This window comes from Thunnus thynnus, chromosome 22 (assembly GCF_963924715.1).
Source record: "Thunnus thynnus chromosome 22, fThuThy2.1, whole genome shotgun sequence".
NCBI classification, from domain to species: Eukaryota; Metazoa; Chordata; class Actinopteri; order Scombriformes; family Scombridae; genus Thunnus; species Thunnus thynnus.
In genome coordinates this window covers 927,581-943,072 of record NC_089538.1, presented here as the reverse complement: position 1 = coordinate 943,072, position 15,492 = coordinate 927,581, and the positions used below count along the sequence as shown (strand labels likewise).

At 39.0% G+C, this 15,492-nt stretch overlaps 1 protein-coding gene across 2 annotated transcripts in view; it reads right to left on the bottom strand.

Annotated features, from left to right (window-relative positions):
- Window positions 1-15,492, bottom strand: part of cd99l2 (CD99 molecule-like 2) — a 23,726-nt gene extending 8,234 nt beyond the window's left edge. For both annotated transcript variants that reach the window (XR_010925414.1, XM_067580029.1), the window contains exons 1-9: window positions 15,265-15,492; window positions 11,110-11,172; window positions 8,896-8,946; window positions 8,468-8,596; window positions 6,927-7,007; window positions 2,190-2,258; window positions 2,050-2,103; window positions 1,832-1,951; window positions 1,036-1,101 (exon numbers count right to left, since the gene is read on the bottom strand). Coding sequence is in view for 1 of the 2 variants with exons in the window: in XM_067580029.1 (XP_067436130.1) it covers window positions 1,036-1,101; window positions 1,832-1,951; window positions 2,050-2,103; window positions 2,190-2,258; window positions 6,927-7,007; window positions 8,468-8,596; window positions 8,896-8,946; window positions 11,110-11,172; window positions 15,265-15,325 (694 nt within the window). In the remaining variant the exon portion in view is untranslated. The remainder of the gene's footprint in view (window positions 1-1,035; window positions 1,102-1,831; window positions 1,952-2,049; window positions 2,104-2,189; window positions 2,259-6,926; window positions 7,008-8,467; window positions 8,597-8,895; window positions 8,947-11,109; window positions 11,173-15,264) is intronic.

Genomic DNA, 15,492 nt, shown 5'->3' with positions numbered 1-15,492 from the left:
AACAGACGGTCATTTAGAAAGCAGTTAGAGTAAAGATAATCATTTCCAGTTTCACCAATTTTCACCAAAAATATACAGATTCTCTCAGACAGATCAGAATGTTCCTACACTAGTAGAAGGTGAAGAGAAAACACTGACGCACTGCTGATTGTGCTCAGCTAGTGAAGAAACAGACATTACTGAATATCTGTACTGCAAAGGATGCTTTGTTTTTATATGTATATATGATTCACATTAGATTCTACTTTTGCAGTCCATTAATCTAAATTTCATATTTTACTTTTTTTTTTTTTTAAATAAATGCAAATACATTTCCAGTTTATAAAAACTAAATCAAATAAAGCTTAGCAGGCGTGAAGCTCTGGGTTTTTACTTGAGGACAGGATTTGTGTGACCTGGAAAGAGGTTTAATATTATACTTAAAGTCCAACTCCACTCAATATGTTATTTTTCTTCTTGTTCCTTGAGTTGGATGTTTGAGCTTCACTGTGCAGAATTATAAACGTACAGAGTTTGTTTTCACATTCATCTGCTGAAAAAGTGGAAAGTTTCTCTGTGCTCATTAAAAATGTGATTTTAAGGGGCGGGGCCTATGAGCGTGATTTGTGACATCACAAACAGTTGAAATCGTGGTCCGGTATTCAGTTTACACAAGTGTGATGTGGAAGCTTGAAGACTCTAGTGAGATACACTGAGAATGGACTTCACAGTGAATTAGGAGACATCTTGTGTCCAGCAGTTTAACTTTCAAAGTAAAATATATTTACATATTCATAGATTCTGGAATTTTTAATGAGGGAGAAGGAGTAGATGCCATTTGAAGGATTTTAACATGGTAATTATACTTTTTTTGTTCCAAGCAGAGTATTTTTATATGTCCTAATACATGTCTGGAGGGGATCCTTAATCATTTGTTCTTATTTTTATTAATCCCCCAACTTTATGGAAGTGCACTACTACTGCACAGTGGTAATAGATGAGACTAGAAAAGAGATGTGAGCAGATGTGAGCAGAGTGCAGCAGAGTGGAGTTTACCTTGGGGTTCTGTAGCCACCACAGCCTCAGGGTTCTCAGCTTTCACCATGTCAGCGTTCAGACTCTCTGTCAACACAGGAACAGACTTAGTGAGCATCAACAGATACATTTGTCAGTGGTCCACTTCCTCTGCTATCAGCCAATAATCATTAGCTTCTTTTGTTTTTTTGGAATGTTTTCATTATCCAGAGAGGTTTAAGAGAAGCATGTAACACCAGAAACAGATTCATATCTCATGTTCTGTTGTGGTTTTGTTGCTCATGGTTTTATTAACAGGCCCTATTTGCTGCTGCTGTTATAGGGCGTACAGTAGTAGTTGGATAATTCCTTCTTACTTTAAACTGCATGAATGCTACTAACTCTGAAGCTGGAAGCTTCTATAATAGAAATAATAATATAGTACACTTTTTATATAGCATGTTCTTAACAGTTTGCAAAAAAGATATCTGCTTGATTTGACTCATTTAGATGACTGAAGGTTCATTTAAGCTTCAGACAAACTTGAATACATTTTTGCACTGAAGGAGGACTGTAAATTTTGTCCTCCATCACTTACATTCTCCATCACTCTTCTAATGGTCAGTATGAACAGGAGGAATGATTACAGCGAGAAAAACAGGTTTCACTGTTCATTTGGGCTCCTGACTGTTGTTTTAAGACATACTTGAAAAATTGTGAACCCGTCCTTTAAACTTACATAAAGGCTTGTAAACAGCATGGTTTCAGTATTGTCAGTTATAGCTGGCAGCAGTAGTCACACATTGAGGGACTGACTCCTCTAAAACACATGACTTACGTTGCATACCGAAGCACAGCTTCTTCTTCTGGTAGGAGATATAGCTGCTGATTGCACCCACCAGCGCCATGGCAACAGCACTAACAATCCCTGCAATGGTTCCCACCTCTGCTGTGGTCTCTGGAAACACACACACACACAGATATACTGTAAGCTCAGGCAGCCTGACAAACACGTATTTATGAACACACACTACAGACAGACACACCAACACCCACCATTGTTGTCATCATATTGATTAATCAGATCACTGTCACCACTGGGACGTCCACCTGTGGAACACAGAATAACAGCCATGTTCACAGCTGTCTGGACTGTTGCTCTCTGTACTGACAGGGTTATACAGACCAGACATTACCTTTGCCTTTGTCGGGTTTGTAGGTGTCGTCTTTCCCAACGTCAATCAGATCACTGTCAGAAAATCCACCTGAGAATCGTGACAGAGATGATCACCTCACTGAAGATAAAGAGTGAAACCACTGAAACTTAAAGGTGCAGGAAAAACAAAATCCTGAATTTGAGCTTGTTTTGTCATTCATGAGGTTGCTTTAAAACACACAGTAACAAAGCGCCGTACAGACACATACACATGCAAAATTGAAACAGATGGATGAATGAAATAGACAAACATGACACGTGTGTGTGTGTGTGTGAGACTCTTAAGACCTCTTCAAACAAGGAATATGAAGGGTTAGGGTTTATCATTCAGACATTGGTGACTTTTTTTACATTAATGTTCCTTACAGCTTCATTCAGACATGACAGGACATTTACAGAAAGAGTCAAAGCTCATGTGATGTTGGCTCTGAGAGAGAAGGTGAGTTAATAATGTGATGATAGCGAGGAAGAAGACTGTTTCTTCTTTGTTCTCAGGCTGCATCACTGATGGATTTTATTTTGCTGCTGAAGTAATTAATGACCATCATGAGTGCGAGGAGCGCTCTCCATCACTCCTCACAGTGAATCCACTGATACATTCTCACATCACTTTCATCATTTAACGTTATTAGAGCAAATTATGCTGCCAGTCCCACATACACAAGTATTAAATAAGTTAAGTTGATACTCTCATTTAATTCCTATTTGCTCACATGATGTACTGTATGTAAAGCATAGTTGGCATGAATGAAAGTTGATAACATAGAGAGGGTGTGCTGCTCTGATTATATTACTGTGCTTGTTAAATAGTTTTTACAGACTGATCTGAGAAGATTGATTTCCTCAAAGCCTCAAAGTTGGCTCTGTCACAGTGTTTCCTGGTTTATTAAACCAATTTTGTGAAGTGATGATGATAAAGATATAAAAAATATCAGTGATGTTAAAGGTGAAAAAAGATGCACATTTCTCAACCCTGCTCTACCTGTATTTTCTGATTTTCTTATTATTTTGCTTTGTTCAGGACACTTCTGGGTGTCATCCTTTGGCCAGTGGGTGTGTAGCCAGCAGCCAATAACATCACGCAGGGTGTGAGGTCGGGACTTGCAGCGTAGCGACCAGATTACATCGCTGTCTCTCTCCTCTGCTCCGCTCTGCTCTCTGTCTCTGTGTCATGAACGTATAAAGAGCAGCAGGTCTGTGTGTCTGCTTGACTGAGCTACACACACGCAGAGCAGAGAGGCTACAGCTGACAGGATGAAGCTCTGTATGCACCATCAAATCTGGAGATGCACCTTCCCGAAGGGTTGTGCAGAGGTGTGGGTGTGTTTATTTGTTACTTTAGAACATAACCGCCGTGAAACAATCAGAAATTTTATTTATCTGATTAACGGCTTTGTTCTCACCACCGCCTCTCTCGAAGTCTAACTTTACTTTAAACGAAGAGAAATGTCCTCCCCTCATCCCAGTAACGCCTTTGTACTCCCTCGTGCTACAATGCAACATGTAATGTAAACATAGTCTCTTCCTCTTTGTTTCATCTGATTTTGCAGGGAATCTGACATTTAGAATAACTGTATAGAAATAGCCAATCTTCTCACTGATGGTCTTGTTTCATTATGTAGGTCATATAGAGGCATCAGATGCATAATGAGACTGTTTCATAACCAGTTCAAAGTTCCTTGTAGTTGCTTTAAATTGCTATTTGGTGTTTAGTGTAACTGTGTTTAGTGCACCTGTATATCATCATGTTTCTAAATAAGTTTTCTGTACCTTTAACATTTAAACTGGTTTGTCTACAAGGTTGGATCAGTCATACAGCTTATTATATGATGAATCAGACTAAATATAATTATTAATAAAAAATATATTTTGTTTATACAAGATCACCTACCTACAAATAAGGGATTATCAAACAGAAAAATGGGTGAAATATGCATTTTAGGATTTTAGAAACATATTTGAAACCTTCTTTTCAGCAGTTACAAGCTATGCAAAATGAACACAGGAAGCAGAGGACAGTGATAGACTGTCAGTTGGAGGAGGGGGGAAGGGGGGTGTCTGGGGGCAGCAGATGGAAACAATGAGTTCCCTCTCATGGAGAGAAAAGACTTGGAGGGATGTTCTTCAAATTTCTTGTGTCGCTGCAGAACAGAGGACTTATTGAATCAGACTGTGTGTCGGAGATCATGAAACTGTCTTTCCATTAAGTAAAAAGAAGGATGAACTATTCTGGGGGGCGACAGTCCAGATGGAGACGCTACAAAATGTGAAATTCCCTGGAATTTTCACTGGAATGTGAGAGCATCTCAGGAGAATCTCACATTTGACATCTGCAACCTGATGGGAAAGTCCATCATTCAGATGTTTTGTTTGTTAACATTTTTCCTCATATTTCTCTGCGCTCTTGAGTTACGGAACAAGTTTTTCTTCAGTTAGGTTTGAGCTCATTTGAGCCCGTAAAACAATCTCAGACTGTAAATCCTCTGATCCGTTACCCTCTTTAAACATTACGCAAGTTATTTTATTGGACAGACAGCTGACCTGTGGTTCAATTTTTCTTTTTATATATTGTTTAAAATGTGTAATTTTGTTTTGGATCATTGTATAATCCAAATATATATAATGACAGGAGAGTGTCATATCTAACATTTTTTTATTCTTTGATTTTGCTATGAAGTGAAAATACCGTCTACCTCTAACTACCTCAGCACAATGGTCCAATAATCCACTATTTGTCACAATCCTGTCACTGTCCTGTCATATCTGTCTTTGGTGCGTTGTTCTTGTGGTCCCTGACCTCCTGTGCTCTTTCACCAGCCTGCTTCTCCCTCCACACCTGCCTTGCTCCCAGTGTTTCCCCCAGCCAATCAGCTCCTTGCCTGTTCTCCTGTGTAGTCACCTGTTCCCTATTCCCTCATTAGTTCAGTTTGTATTTATGTATTTACTGCATTTGGATCCACCTGCTCTGCTCCTAGCACTTGGTCACTTTCTCTCTGAGAGTAAGATGTTCAGATTGATTTCACTCTCATGTCTGTATGTTCAGTATGAAGGTGGACGTGGTTAGCCTAGCTTAGCATGAAGACTGGAAGCAGTGGAAAACAGCTAGCCTGGCTCTGTCCAAAGTTGAAAAATACATGTAGCAACACCTCTAAAGCTCTCTGATTAATGTGTTGTTTCATCTGTACACAAACAGAAATGTAAAAATGACAGTTTGTGGTATTAGGGAGTAGTGACTTCCCAGAATGCTACACAGAAATGCAAGGCAGATGGATACTAGAACTGTTGTTTGTCAAGAAATAGTTCACTCTTAGAAAGAAAGCTAATTAGTTTCCCAAAATATTGAATTAGTCCTTTTAAAATGATGAGAATGAATTGTGGGACAGATTTTTACAAATTGTGGTGCAACATGTTAATCCTGCTGGTATTTTTTTACTCTAAATGTGAGGATGAAATGTTTCTGATTACACTTTCTAATAATGTATGATTAAATACATTGTGTCAATAATCCCCAGTGACTGCACTGCTAAACAAGACAAGTCTGCCTGTGGTTCCATTTTGGAGAAAAATACACCCTAGAAATAGTTTTTAATCTGAAAATATGTTTAGTACTTTTTAAAGGATGTATGTGAGAGAGGTGCAGAGCTTGAATGGCAACAGAGTGATGGAGGCAGCGTGTAAAATGAACAAGAGAGGGAAAAAGAAAGAGTGCTCAGTGCAGATGAGTCTATAGATGTAGTGTGTAGTATACAGTACTTCTAATGGAGAGAGGTATCACACTAGCACTGGTACCAAACAAAATTTTAAAGGAGACATATTCTGCTTTTTGTGGTTTTCTGTTATTTACCTACTGTTATGATGCCGGATGTCAAACATGATCACTTCACTTACGTTTTTTTCCAACTTGACAATGAGCTGACATCGGCTCGTTGCGCATGCCCATAAACAGCCATCTGTTCCATAGCCTTTGTTGCTAAGGTTGTTGCTAAGGTTTTTCCATGTGTTGTTTGCGTTGTCCACACTCATATTTCGGATCTGACTGTGGCTCCAATATGTAGAGAATCGTCAACTTCTCAAAGTTGACGATTCAAGTAAAGAGCAAGAAGAAGTAGTGAAATCTTGCTACTGTAGTTTGTTTCATGGTTTGTTCCCAAGCTGCTATGTTCCCCTTCCAGAAGCTAACCAATCAGAACAGACTGGGCTCATCAGGAGGAAGGTTTTAAAGAGACAGGAGCTAAAATGGGCTGTTTCAGACAGAGGCTGAACTGAGGGGCTGCATTAAGGGCCAGTATAAGATAAATAAGGAGTTTGTAACTGTAAATCATGCAAAGATATTTCAGTAGAGCCACAGAATATAAATATATACCTGGGAATGTGCAGAATATGTCCCCTATAAAATAACCATTTATATATACTCTATGCCACCAATAAATCATAAATCATGACATACTATTTATCAAAGCCACTATGTGTAGAACTTATGTAATTAAAGCATCTAATTTTTAGATTATTTGGATAGTTTTGATCTGCACTGCGGTATTTAAATTCTACCACTAGGGGGCACCCAATTCAGAAATGTTTAAATCCTACACATTGTGGCTTTAATCTCACATGTTTGTATTCATTATTAAGTCATTGGATTTAATAGATACTGGTGATTTAAAGTGTTACCAAACTATCAGCTTCAAATGCTAAACCTATGGAAGACACTCCCACCCACCTCCCTGCCCCTTGTTCTTATCCTTGCCACCAATGTCATTGTTGGGGTCCAAGGCATCAGCCAGGTCAAACTCATCAGCAGCTGTAAGGGTCAAAAGATCAGTGACACATGTTACAGCAAAATAAAGGCAAAAGCAGGAGTAAAACTACTTATACTGTAAACTGAAAATAACAACTGAAAAACCTAACCACACTACAAATCAACCAATTTAATCAAAAGTCAAAATGTGATTGCACTGTGAAATGTTTTCATGTGATTGTCTTTATCCATTTTACTGCACAGGACTGTGTGGACATTTGTGCCCACATATACTGGATATTTTATATACTCTTTTATCAGTAAAGAGCTGGTACTTAACAGAGCTGTGAGCTGTACCCATACACTAATAGCTCATATGGTAAATTCAGTATAATGTACATTTCCACAACATGTACTCCATCAGTACAACAACAGAGTCATGTCATACTCACCACTCTGCTGCTCTGTTTCTCTTTATAATACCTGTTTACCATCACTTATGAATTCCCATTGCTTCTGCTTTGCTGATTTTTCAGTCGTTAAGCTACCGTCAATAAACGGTACACTCCCTGCACACTCCCTGTAGATATTGTCTCTGGCCTATCTGATGGAACAGCTTCTATTTTAATCAATACAGGTGTCTACATGAGCTGTGGAACAACTTGCTGGAGCTAAACAACTAATAATAAAAATGGCTAAGTGGAACTGACTGAGATTAATTAGTGAGTGAGAACCATGACCCAACCCTGGTATCAATATTTGGGAGTTTAACTAAATCCAATATCAATATATTGGCCAATAGTAATTTTCTTTTTTTTACATAAACACATAACATAAACAAACAATCTTCATATGTATCACTTGAATTAGTTTTTTTAAAGAACTGTGACTAAGACACATACGAAGGTGGACATTTTACAATGTAAAAATCAACATGTCAGCATTCGTCTGGTGGACAAACTATATAATGAAGACACGTTTGTCAATGACCTCAAACATACTGTTTGGCATTTCTGTACTGCAATTTCTTGTTATATATGCACTGATACCAATAAACCCTAACCCTAACCCTACCCCCTAACCCTAACCCTACCCCCTAACCCTAACCCTACCCCTAACCCTACCCCTAACCCTAACCCTACCCCCTAACCCTAACCATAACCCTAACCCTAACCCTAACCCTAACCTAACCCAATAAATCTTTGATAAGCAAATATCGGTTGATATATCAGCCTACCTCTGCGTTAAATAAAAATTGTGACCTGATAATGAAGACAGAGAAGAAGACAGAGGATCAGTTATTACAACTCAACTCAAATGGCCGACTGACTGACTGACATTGCCATCCATAAGTACTCTTAGCATAGTGGTGAGTATGACATGAATAAGTGCTGATCATGAATGTAGTAAGACTACAGGTAAACAAAACAGCAAATTAAAAAAAGAAGCAGATCAGTAAACAAACAGGTTTGTAAAAGAGAAAATGGGAGATTAGAAATAAAGGGGGGGTTGCATTTTCTCACCTGGCTTTGGTTTGGGCTTGACTGGGGCCTTGGTGCCTGTGGGGAGCTTAGGCACAACCTTGGGTGGAGCTTTGGTGGTGGTGGTGGTGGTGGGGCTATCATCTTTAAAGAAGTCTTCAAGATCAAGCTCTGCAGAGAACATTGAGTACAGTCATTATTACAATCACTGACATCAGCAACATTTTTACAGGTTACCTCATGCTGCATTTTTACCAAACTCAAATTAAACTCTTTTTTTCTTCATTACTGTTTCCTGTTGGTTTCCTGTGTCATTATGCCGTGCACCAACAACAGCAAACATCAGATTCATTTATTAGACAATGAACTTAACTCCAGCCCATCACTGTCCCTACTTAAACTCATGTTGTATTATATGATATTATAGAATTAAATATTCATTATGTCAGTTGCTGCTGTGTAGGTCTTACCTCGTCCTGGTCCACCTGCTGGTGCTGCTGGCTTTGGGGAGGGGGTCACTGCTGTGAGGGTGAGAGATGAATTATTGTCAAGTTTTAGCTCCTTAACTAAAAATCATATATACTTAACATTTCTAAATGCATGCTTCACATTTCTAGGTTTTTAGATGTATTTTCTTAATGGTCAGCTTCTTATAAATAAACATGTCCTGACAGCGCTGATGGAGTTCAAAATCAAACAATTCCACCGTATAAACCTGAATCTGTGAGTAACAGCTGATCTGTGTAGATGTTATGCAGATCACAGAACTACTGTCAGATCCTGACCGATTCAGTGTAATGAAATTACCACTGCTGTGCCGTGTACATAAATACACACAACCTCTTCCTCAGTTTAGAGATGCACTTATGGTTTCAGCTGCTGTGTGATGCTGCAGCCAGCTGTGACACACAGCCAGTTGTGACACAGAGCCAGCTTTGGGCAACAAACAGAACATCAGTATTGATGTTTCTGTGAAATCCCGGATACATTCAGTGACACCTGAATAACATTGTTGTAAGATTCAGACATTAATCTAACATGTTTCAGACCTGCCTGAGTCACATTAATAGCTGTAGTCTATTTTGATGGATAATTCAGTAGATTATGTTATAGATGCAAAATACTAGAGAAGCAAAGTACATGAAAGTTGGTTTGTGATTTATGTGTACACCTCTGCTAATTAAAGATGGAATTTGAGGCTTTTGTATTCTCTGCAGTTTTCATTATGGACCAATGTCTGTGCTGAAACAGCTCTGTTCACTCAAACAGATGCAAAACAAGGGCAAATTGCATTCAGCTGTAAAACTTTATGGACATGTTTGCGCCAAATCTTTTGTGAATAAGACCTTAAAGCAGGGCAGATTGCAGGTGCAAATGCTGCGCAATTCACGGTGCTATTAGCGGGCACAATCCATTCTTTGTGGATCTGGCCCTAAATGTATTGTTTTTGGCTAAAACCATGCACTAAAGCGGGAGAAGCAGGTACACCTCTCAGTCAAGGGCAGCTGTAGAGAGCATGTCACTGAGGCTAAACCTCTAGAGGTCACCCTTGATGGGCAACTATCATGGCAGAATCACATAGACAAAATAATTGGAAAAATGGGGAAAAGAGTATCTATTTTAAGAAGATGCTCCTCTTTCCTTACACCAAATACCACCTTGCAGGTTATACAAGCCTTGGTATTGTCTCATCTTGACTACTGCTCAGCAATCTGGTCAGGTGCAGCAAATAAAGAGCTGTACAAGCTGCAGTTAGTGCAGAATAGAGCAGCACACCTTGAATGAGAGAAAAAATAGACCAAATGCATGCTGATCTTGCCTGGCTGACAGTGGAAGACAGATTAATATGTATGTATATATGTATGCATGTGTAAATAAGTGTGTGTGTGTATGCACATACAGTATATATGTATAAATATATGGAGAGATGCATAGAGAGAGAGTTTTACATGGTTTTTCAATGTTTATACTGTTTTAATTGGGGTGGGGGGGCAGGGTTAGTGCTGTAATTGCATTTATGTATGCATGCATGTGAAAGCATGTGTATAAATGTATGTTCTTAGCTTGGACCCGGGGAAGAGAAGCTGTTGACTAATGGGGATCCAAATTAACAATAAACTCCAAATGAGTTCAGTTTGCGGAGGAAGTTTTGTCTTTGATGGCACTTTTTTATTAGAATCTTAGTGTTTTCTTGAAATGATAGTTTGTTGAAAAAAAAAGAGATTTAGTTCTTGTAATTATGAGATAATGTTCTTGAAATTATAATACAAATCTTTTAATAATGAACTTTTCTGGATGCAAATTGAGAGCTTGGCATGTAAAGGAAGAAGTTTCCTCAATCTGTCCAGCGCTGTAGCTGCTGTACCTCTGAAGACTGAGGTAGTGTCCTTTCCTTATTTTTTCAGGGAATTTACATTCTACAATTTCAAAAAGGTAACGCCAGCAATTTTTTTTTTAGGATTATTTCTTTTAGGTAATCACAAAAATAAAGGATTCTGTATTTTTCCATCAGAATTTGATTCTGGCAGCAACACATGGGCAACAGTAGAGATGACAGGGAGAGAGAGAGATAGGGGGCGACATGCAACTAAGGAAAGTCCAGCAAACACATGGAAAAAAATGCAAACTACACACATCAAGGACCTCCACGTTTAAACAGTTGAGTGGTGTTCCATTGTACTTACATGATTTACTGTCATCTTTATCACCATCCAGAGCATCCGACAGGTCGAAGTCCTGAGACAGGACTACATTCCAGACAGGACAGACAGAGGAAGCAGGCGTTACATTGAATCTAACACCTTCAACACAAACTGTCTTTAAGTCTTTGATTCAAACTTGATTCATTTAGTAGAGATATGACCATTCAGTAATCAGCATTTCAGGCCCTGCTGGTCTTACACAGACACAAAACCCCTGGGCCCCGGGGCCACACTGTGCCAAGAGAGAGCTAATCCTCTCTGTTTGTTCTCTGCACTCCAGGCCACAGATCATTTACCAGGACTGACACAAAAGCAGAGACAAACAAAAACTGGAGAACCTCATTGGCTGCCACAGATAAACACATGGTGAGTGTGTGTGTGTGTGTGTGTGTGTGTGTGTGTGTGTGTGGTCGATTGTTGACTATATGAATGTTTGAGCATGCAGAGGAAACCTTCACATTCTGATTACATGTCTACTCTCACCTCTGTCTACAAATCACTATACACAGTTTTATTTACAGAATATATAATAATACAAATCATTATAATTAAATAAAGTTCAATTTAAAATCACACGGTGTGAATGAAACAAGGAACAAATTTAGAAAATGAAAGGGTAAACAATAAAAGTCATACATCGTTATACATTTATATATGTCACTTTTTCTAATAATAACTTTTGGTTGAAGTTGGTTTCCTGCACATAAACTACTGAACATGTATGTATGTACTGGCCTAAAGTACTGTATTACCTATAGCTTTCTAATTATTATTTATTGTAAAGTTATTACTTCTTATTGTTTCACTTGTTTAGCTTTCTAATTCTGATTTATGATGTGTTTTTACTGATTTCTTCCTTTATTCTGACTCTAATCTTTTGTGTCTCTTTTTGTATTCTGTTTCTTGTATTGCTGTAACACCTCATTTCCCCTCTGGAGATCAATAAAGTCTAATCTTATAACTCCAGTCTTCTTGCATTGGTTTCCTGTTCATGCCAGGCCAGATTAAAAGATGGGTTCATAAACAACAGTCAGGAGTCACGATGAACATTGAACCATGTTTTTCTTGCTGTAATCATTCCTCCTGTTCATACTGACCATTAGAAGATCCCTTCATGATGACCTTACAATGGAAGTGATGGAGGACAAAATCCACAGTCCTCCTTCTGTGTAAAAATGTATTTAAAAGTTTATCTGAATATGAAGCTTCAGCGTCCAAATGAGTCAAATCAAGTAGATATCTTTCAATCCAAGTTAGTCTTTTTAGTGCCAAAGTTCCTCTTTTTGTTACTATACTTCCACCACAGCTAAACAAGGAAACACTGTCCGAGGAAACACAAAGAGGGAATTTGATGCTAAAAAGACTGTAACTGTGTCAGATATCCACTTGATATGACTAACTCAGACTGCTGAAGCTGAATATAAGCTTCACATCAACTTTTAAATGAGTGTGTGGACACACTGTGGATTTTGGCCTCCATCACTTAGAAAACCTCTTTCACTGTTCATATGGACACCTGACTGTTATTTTAAGACATGCTTGAAAAATTGTGAACCTGTCCTTTAATATTAGTGTCTATCCTTTAAGGATATTTTGTTGTTGTTGCCTTCATTCAGTGTCTGACAGTACAGACAGACAAGAAACATTTGGGGGGGGGGGGGTCCCCAGCACGAATTGAACAATATGAGATTGGAGTTGGTGTGTAATTACATGATACTGTATGAGCCTGAAGGCATCAGTATGCATCAGTATGCTTGTTAGATCTTCTAACAGCATCTGAAACCTCTTTTCTGATGGCAGAATTGGTGGTGATGGGGGGGGGACGACGACTCATAGTGAAACCACTATAAGGTTTCACTATGAGTCATTTTGCGAACCAAATATAGCCTATTTCAGTTTTAAATAATTGTTACAGTAATGTGGCAATACACCAACAGAGGCAGTGAAGAAGGCTACTAGCAAGTAAACCTGAAAAACTCAGGATTAACATGTAAAATATTGACTGGATTTGTTCCACCAAACTTAAAAGTCTATGTTCCATCAATTTCTTGATGATGCCTCCTCATTATTCAAAGAACTGAGGCAAAATCCTATGAGAATAAATCCTAGTGTAACTCATCTGTCTGGAATAAACTCCCAGTTGCCATTAGTGAAGCTCTACAATCCTTCAATCTAGATTTACACATAATCCTCTGATGTGAATGTAAGTCAGGCTTAGCTAGGTTTAGTTTCAGTGTGCTCTTAGTTACAGTAAGCTCCACTTTTGTTCCTTAAAGGATGGAGCAGCGTGCGGCATTCAGGGACCTCTGTTATAGCTATTTTTACCATGGATCCTGTTACGAGATCATCCAACACATACCAGAGATCACCTCCCCTGTCTCATTTAAATGTTCAAATGACAATTTGGACCTGACTGTCTGCTAGTCCTTGTTGACGAAAATCACTCAAGTCCTTGTTCAAAGTTTGCTGTGGTGGAAGTGATTTAATAGCATTCCGGAAATGCGGTGAGCTTACTGACACAGAACTGATCTGATACAATAGACTGACCCAGAGCAGAAGGGATGGAAACACTTTATACCGTAAGATCAAACAATTGGTAACCAAAAGGTAGGGAGGTAGGTTTAGGGTTAGGGTTAGGGTTGCATACAGGATCAAGGCAGCATAGTAAGAGGGGGGGGGGACTCTCAGGTAGTTGAAATCAAGGGGGCAAGAACAGGGGGGGGAGTGCTGTATTCAGACAGGATCAAATAGGTCAAATCAGCAGGGGTCAAAAGCAGGAATGACACAGTTGGCATCTTGTTGATCAAGGGGTTGTTCCCACACATCACTTGATTATCAAGTCTCTACCCAAATGTGTATTTTATTCTTCATCCTCCATGCTGCCCCACCCACCTACAGCCTAGAGATGGTGGGATGCCTTCACCTTAACCACACCAACCTTTACCTCACCCTAGAGCTGCAATTATTCTATTCATCATTTAGTTGCCAACTATTAAATTAATCACCAACTACTTTGATAATTGATTCATCATCATTAGTCATTTTTTTATGAAAAAAAAATAAATTCTCCAGCTTCTCCAGTGTGAATATTTTCTGGTTTCTTTAGTCTTCTATGACAGTAAACTGAATATCTTTGGGTTGTGGACAAAACAAAACATTTAAGGACATCATCTTGGACACTGATGAACATTTTTCACAATTTTCTGACATTTTATGGACCGATCAACCAATTGGTTAATCGAGAAAATAATCGACAGATTAATCGATGATGAAAGTAATCATTAGTTGCAGCCTCACCTCACCCCAACTAACTATAAATGTAACCATTTTCAATGTTTTACTAAAACTATCTAAACATAGGTATTTTCAATCTTAGGCGTAAACCCAACCTCCAGGTTTGGCTCCTGCTCATAACCCTGCTTATAATACATTCACATCATTTGCATCGCATGTACATAATCTGCATCACATTGCATTTAATAGCAGACTGCTGGCTGACATCATTTTTTTCAATCTATGACTGCAGCTTTTTAGTCGTTCCATCATTTCAACTCATACATCATCGTGCACTTCTGAAAGAGAGAAATAATAAAATAGAACGCTTGTCTGGATGGTGTAATGTCAGGTGGAGACCACGGACGTCTGAGGACAGGTGATGCAGTATCACCTCAACTTCATATTCATCATCAGTGTGTGTGACGTTATCATTTTCAGCATGGCATGTGTAATAGTGATCCAGACAGATAGGTTACTGTGGGTGGTGCCATGCACATCACTGATCTATAATACTTATGATATCTAAAATAACCTGCTGTGACTACCTCCACAGACATGATGTAATAATCTGTTACTGAATCTATTACAGCTGCTTAACACTAGTATCTGTTAGAACTGCATCAGTACTAATACCTAGATAGAGTACATGGAGCCATGCTGTAATAACTGATCAAATATAGGACACATGGATATATATCAATTTACTGAAAGAAAGGATGATTCATCAGTGGGTGTGTCTCTTTAACGTGTGCCTGTGGGCCGGTGGGCCGGTGGACCGTTACTCGGCCTTGAATCAAAGTGCGGCACAAAAGGCAGAACATGTGGACTTGCTGAGGTGAGCAGGACAAAGCCTTAACTTACCTTCCAGCGGGAGCAGCAGCGCCAGCAGAGCACACACAAACCACAGAGAGCGTTCAGCCATGACTCCGGTGTTCACACACACAAACACAGTGTCCGAAGCGAGAATACAGCGGTTAATAAATGGCCCGTCACCGTTAGAAGAAGCGTCTGCAGCCTGCCGTTCACCCCGTCTGTCTGTTGGAAAACCGCAGTCTAGGCGTTCACTATGGCACTCGGTGACACTCCCAC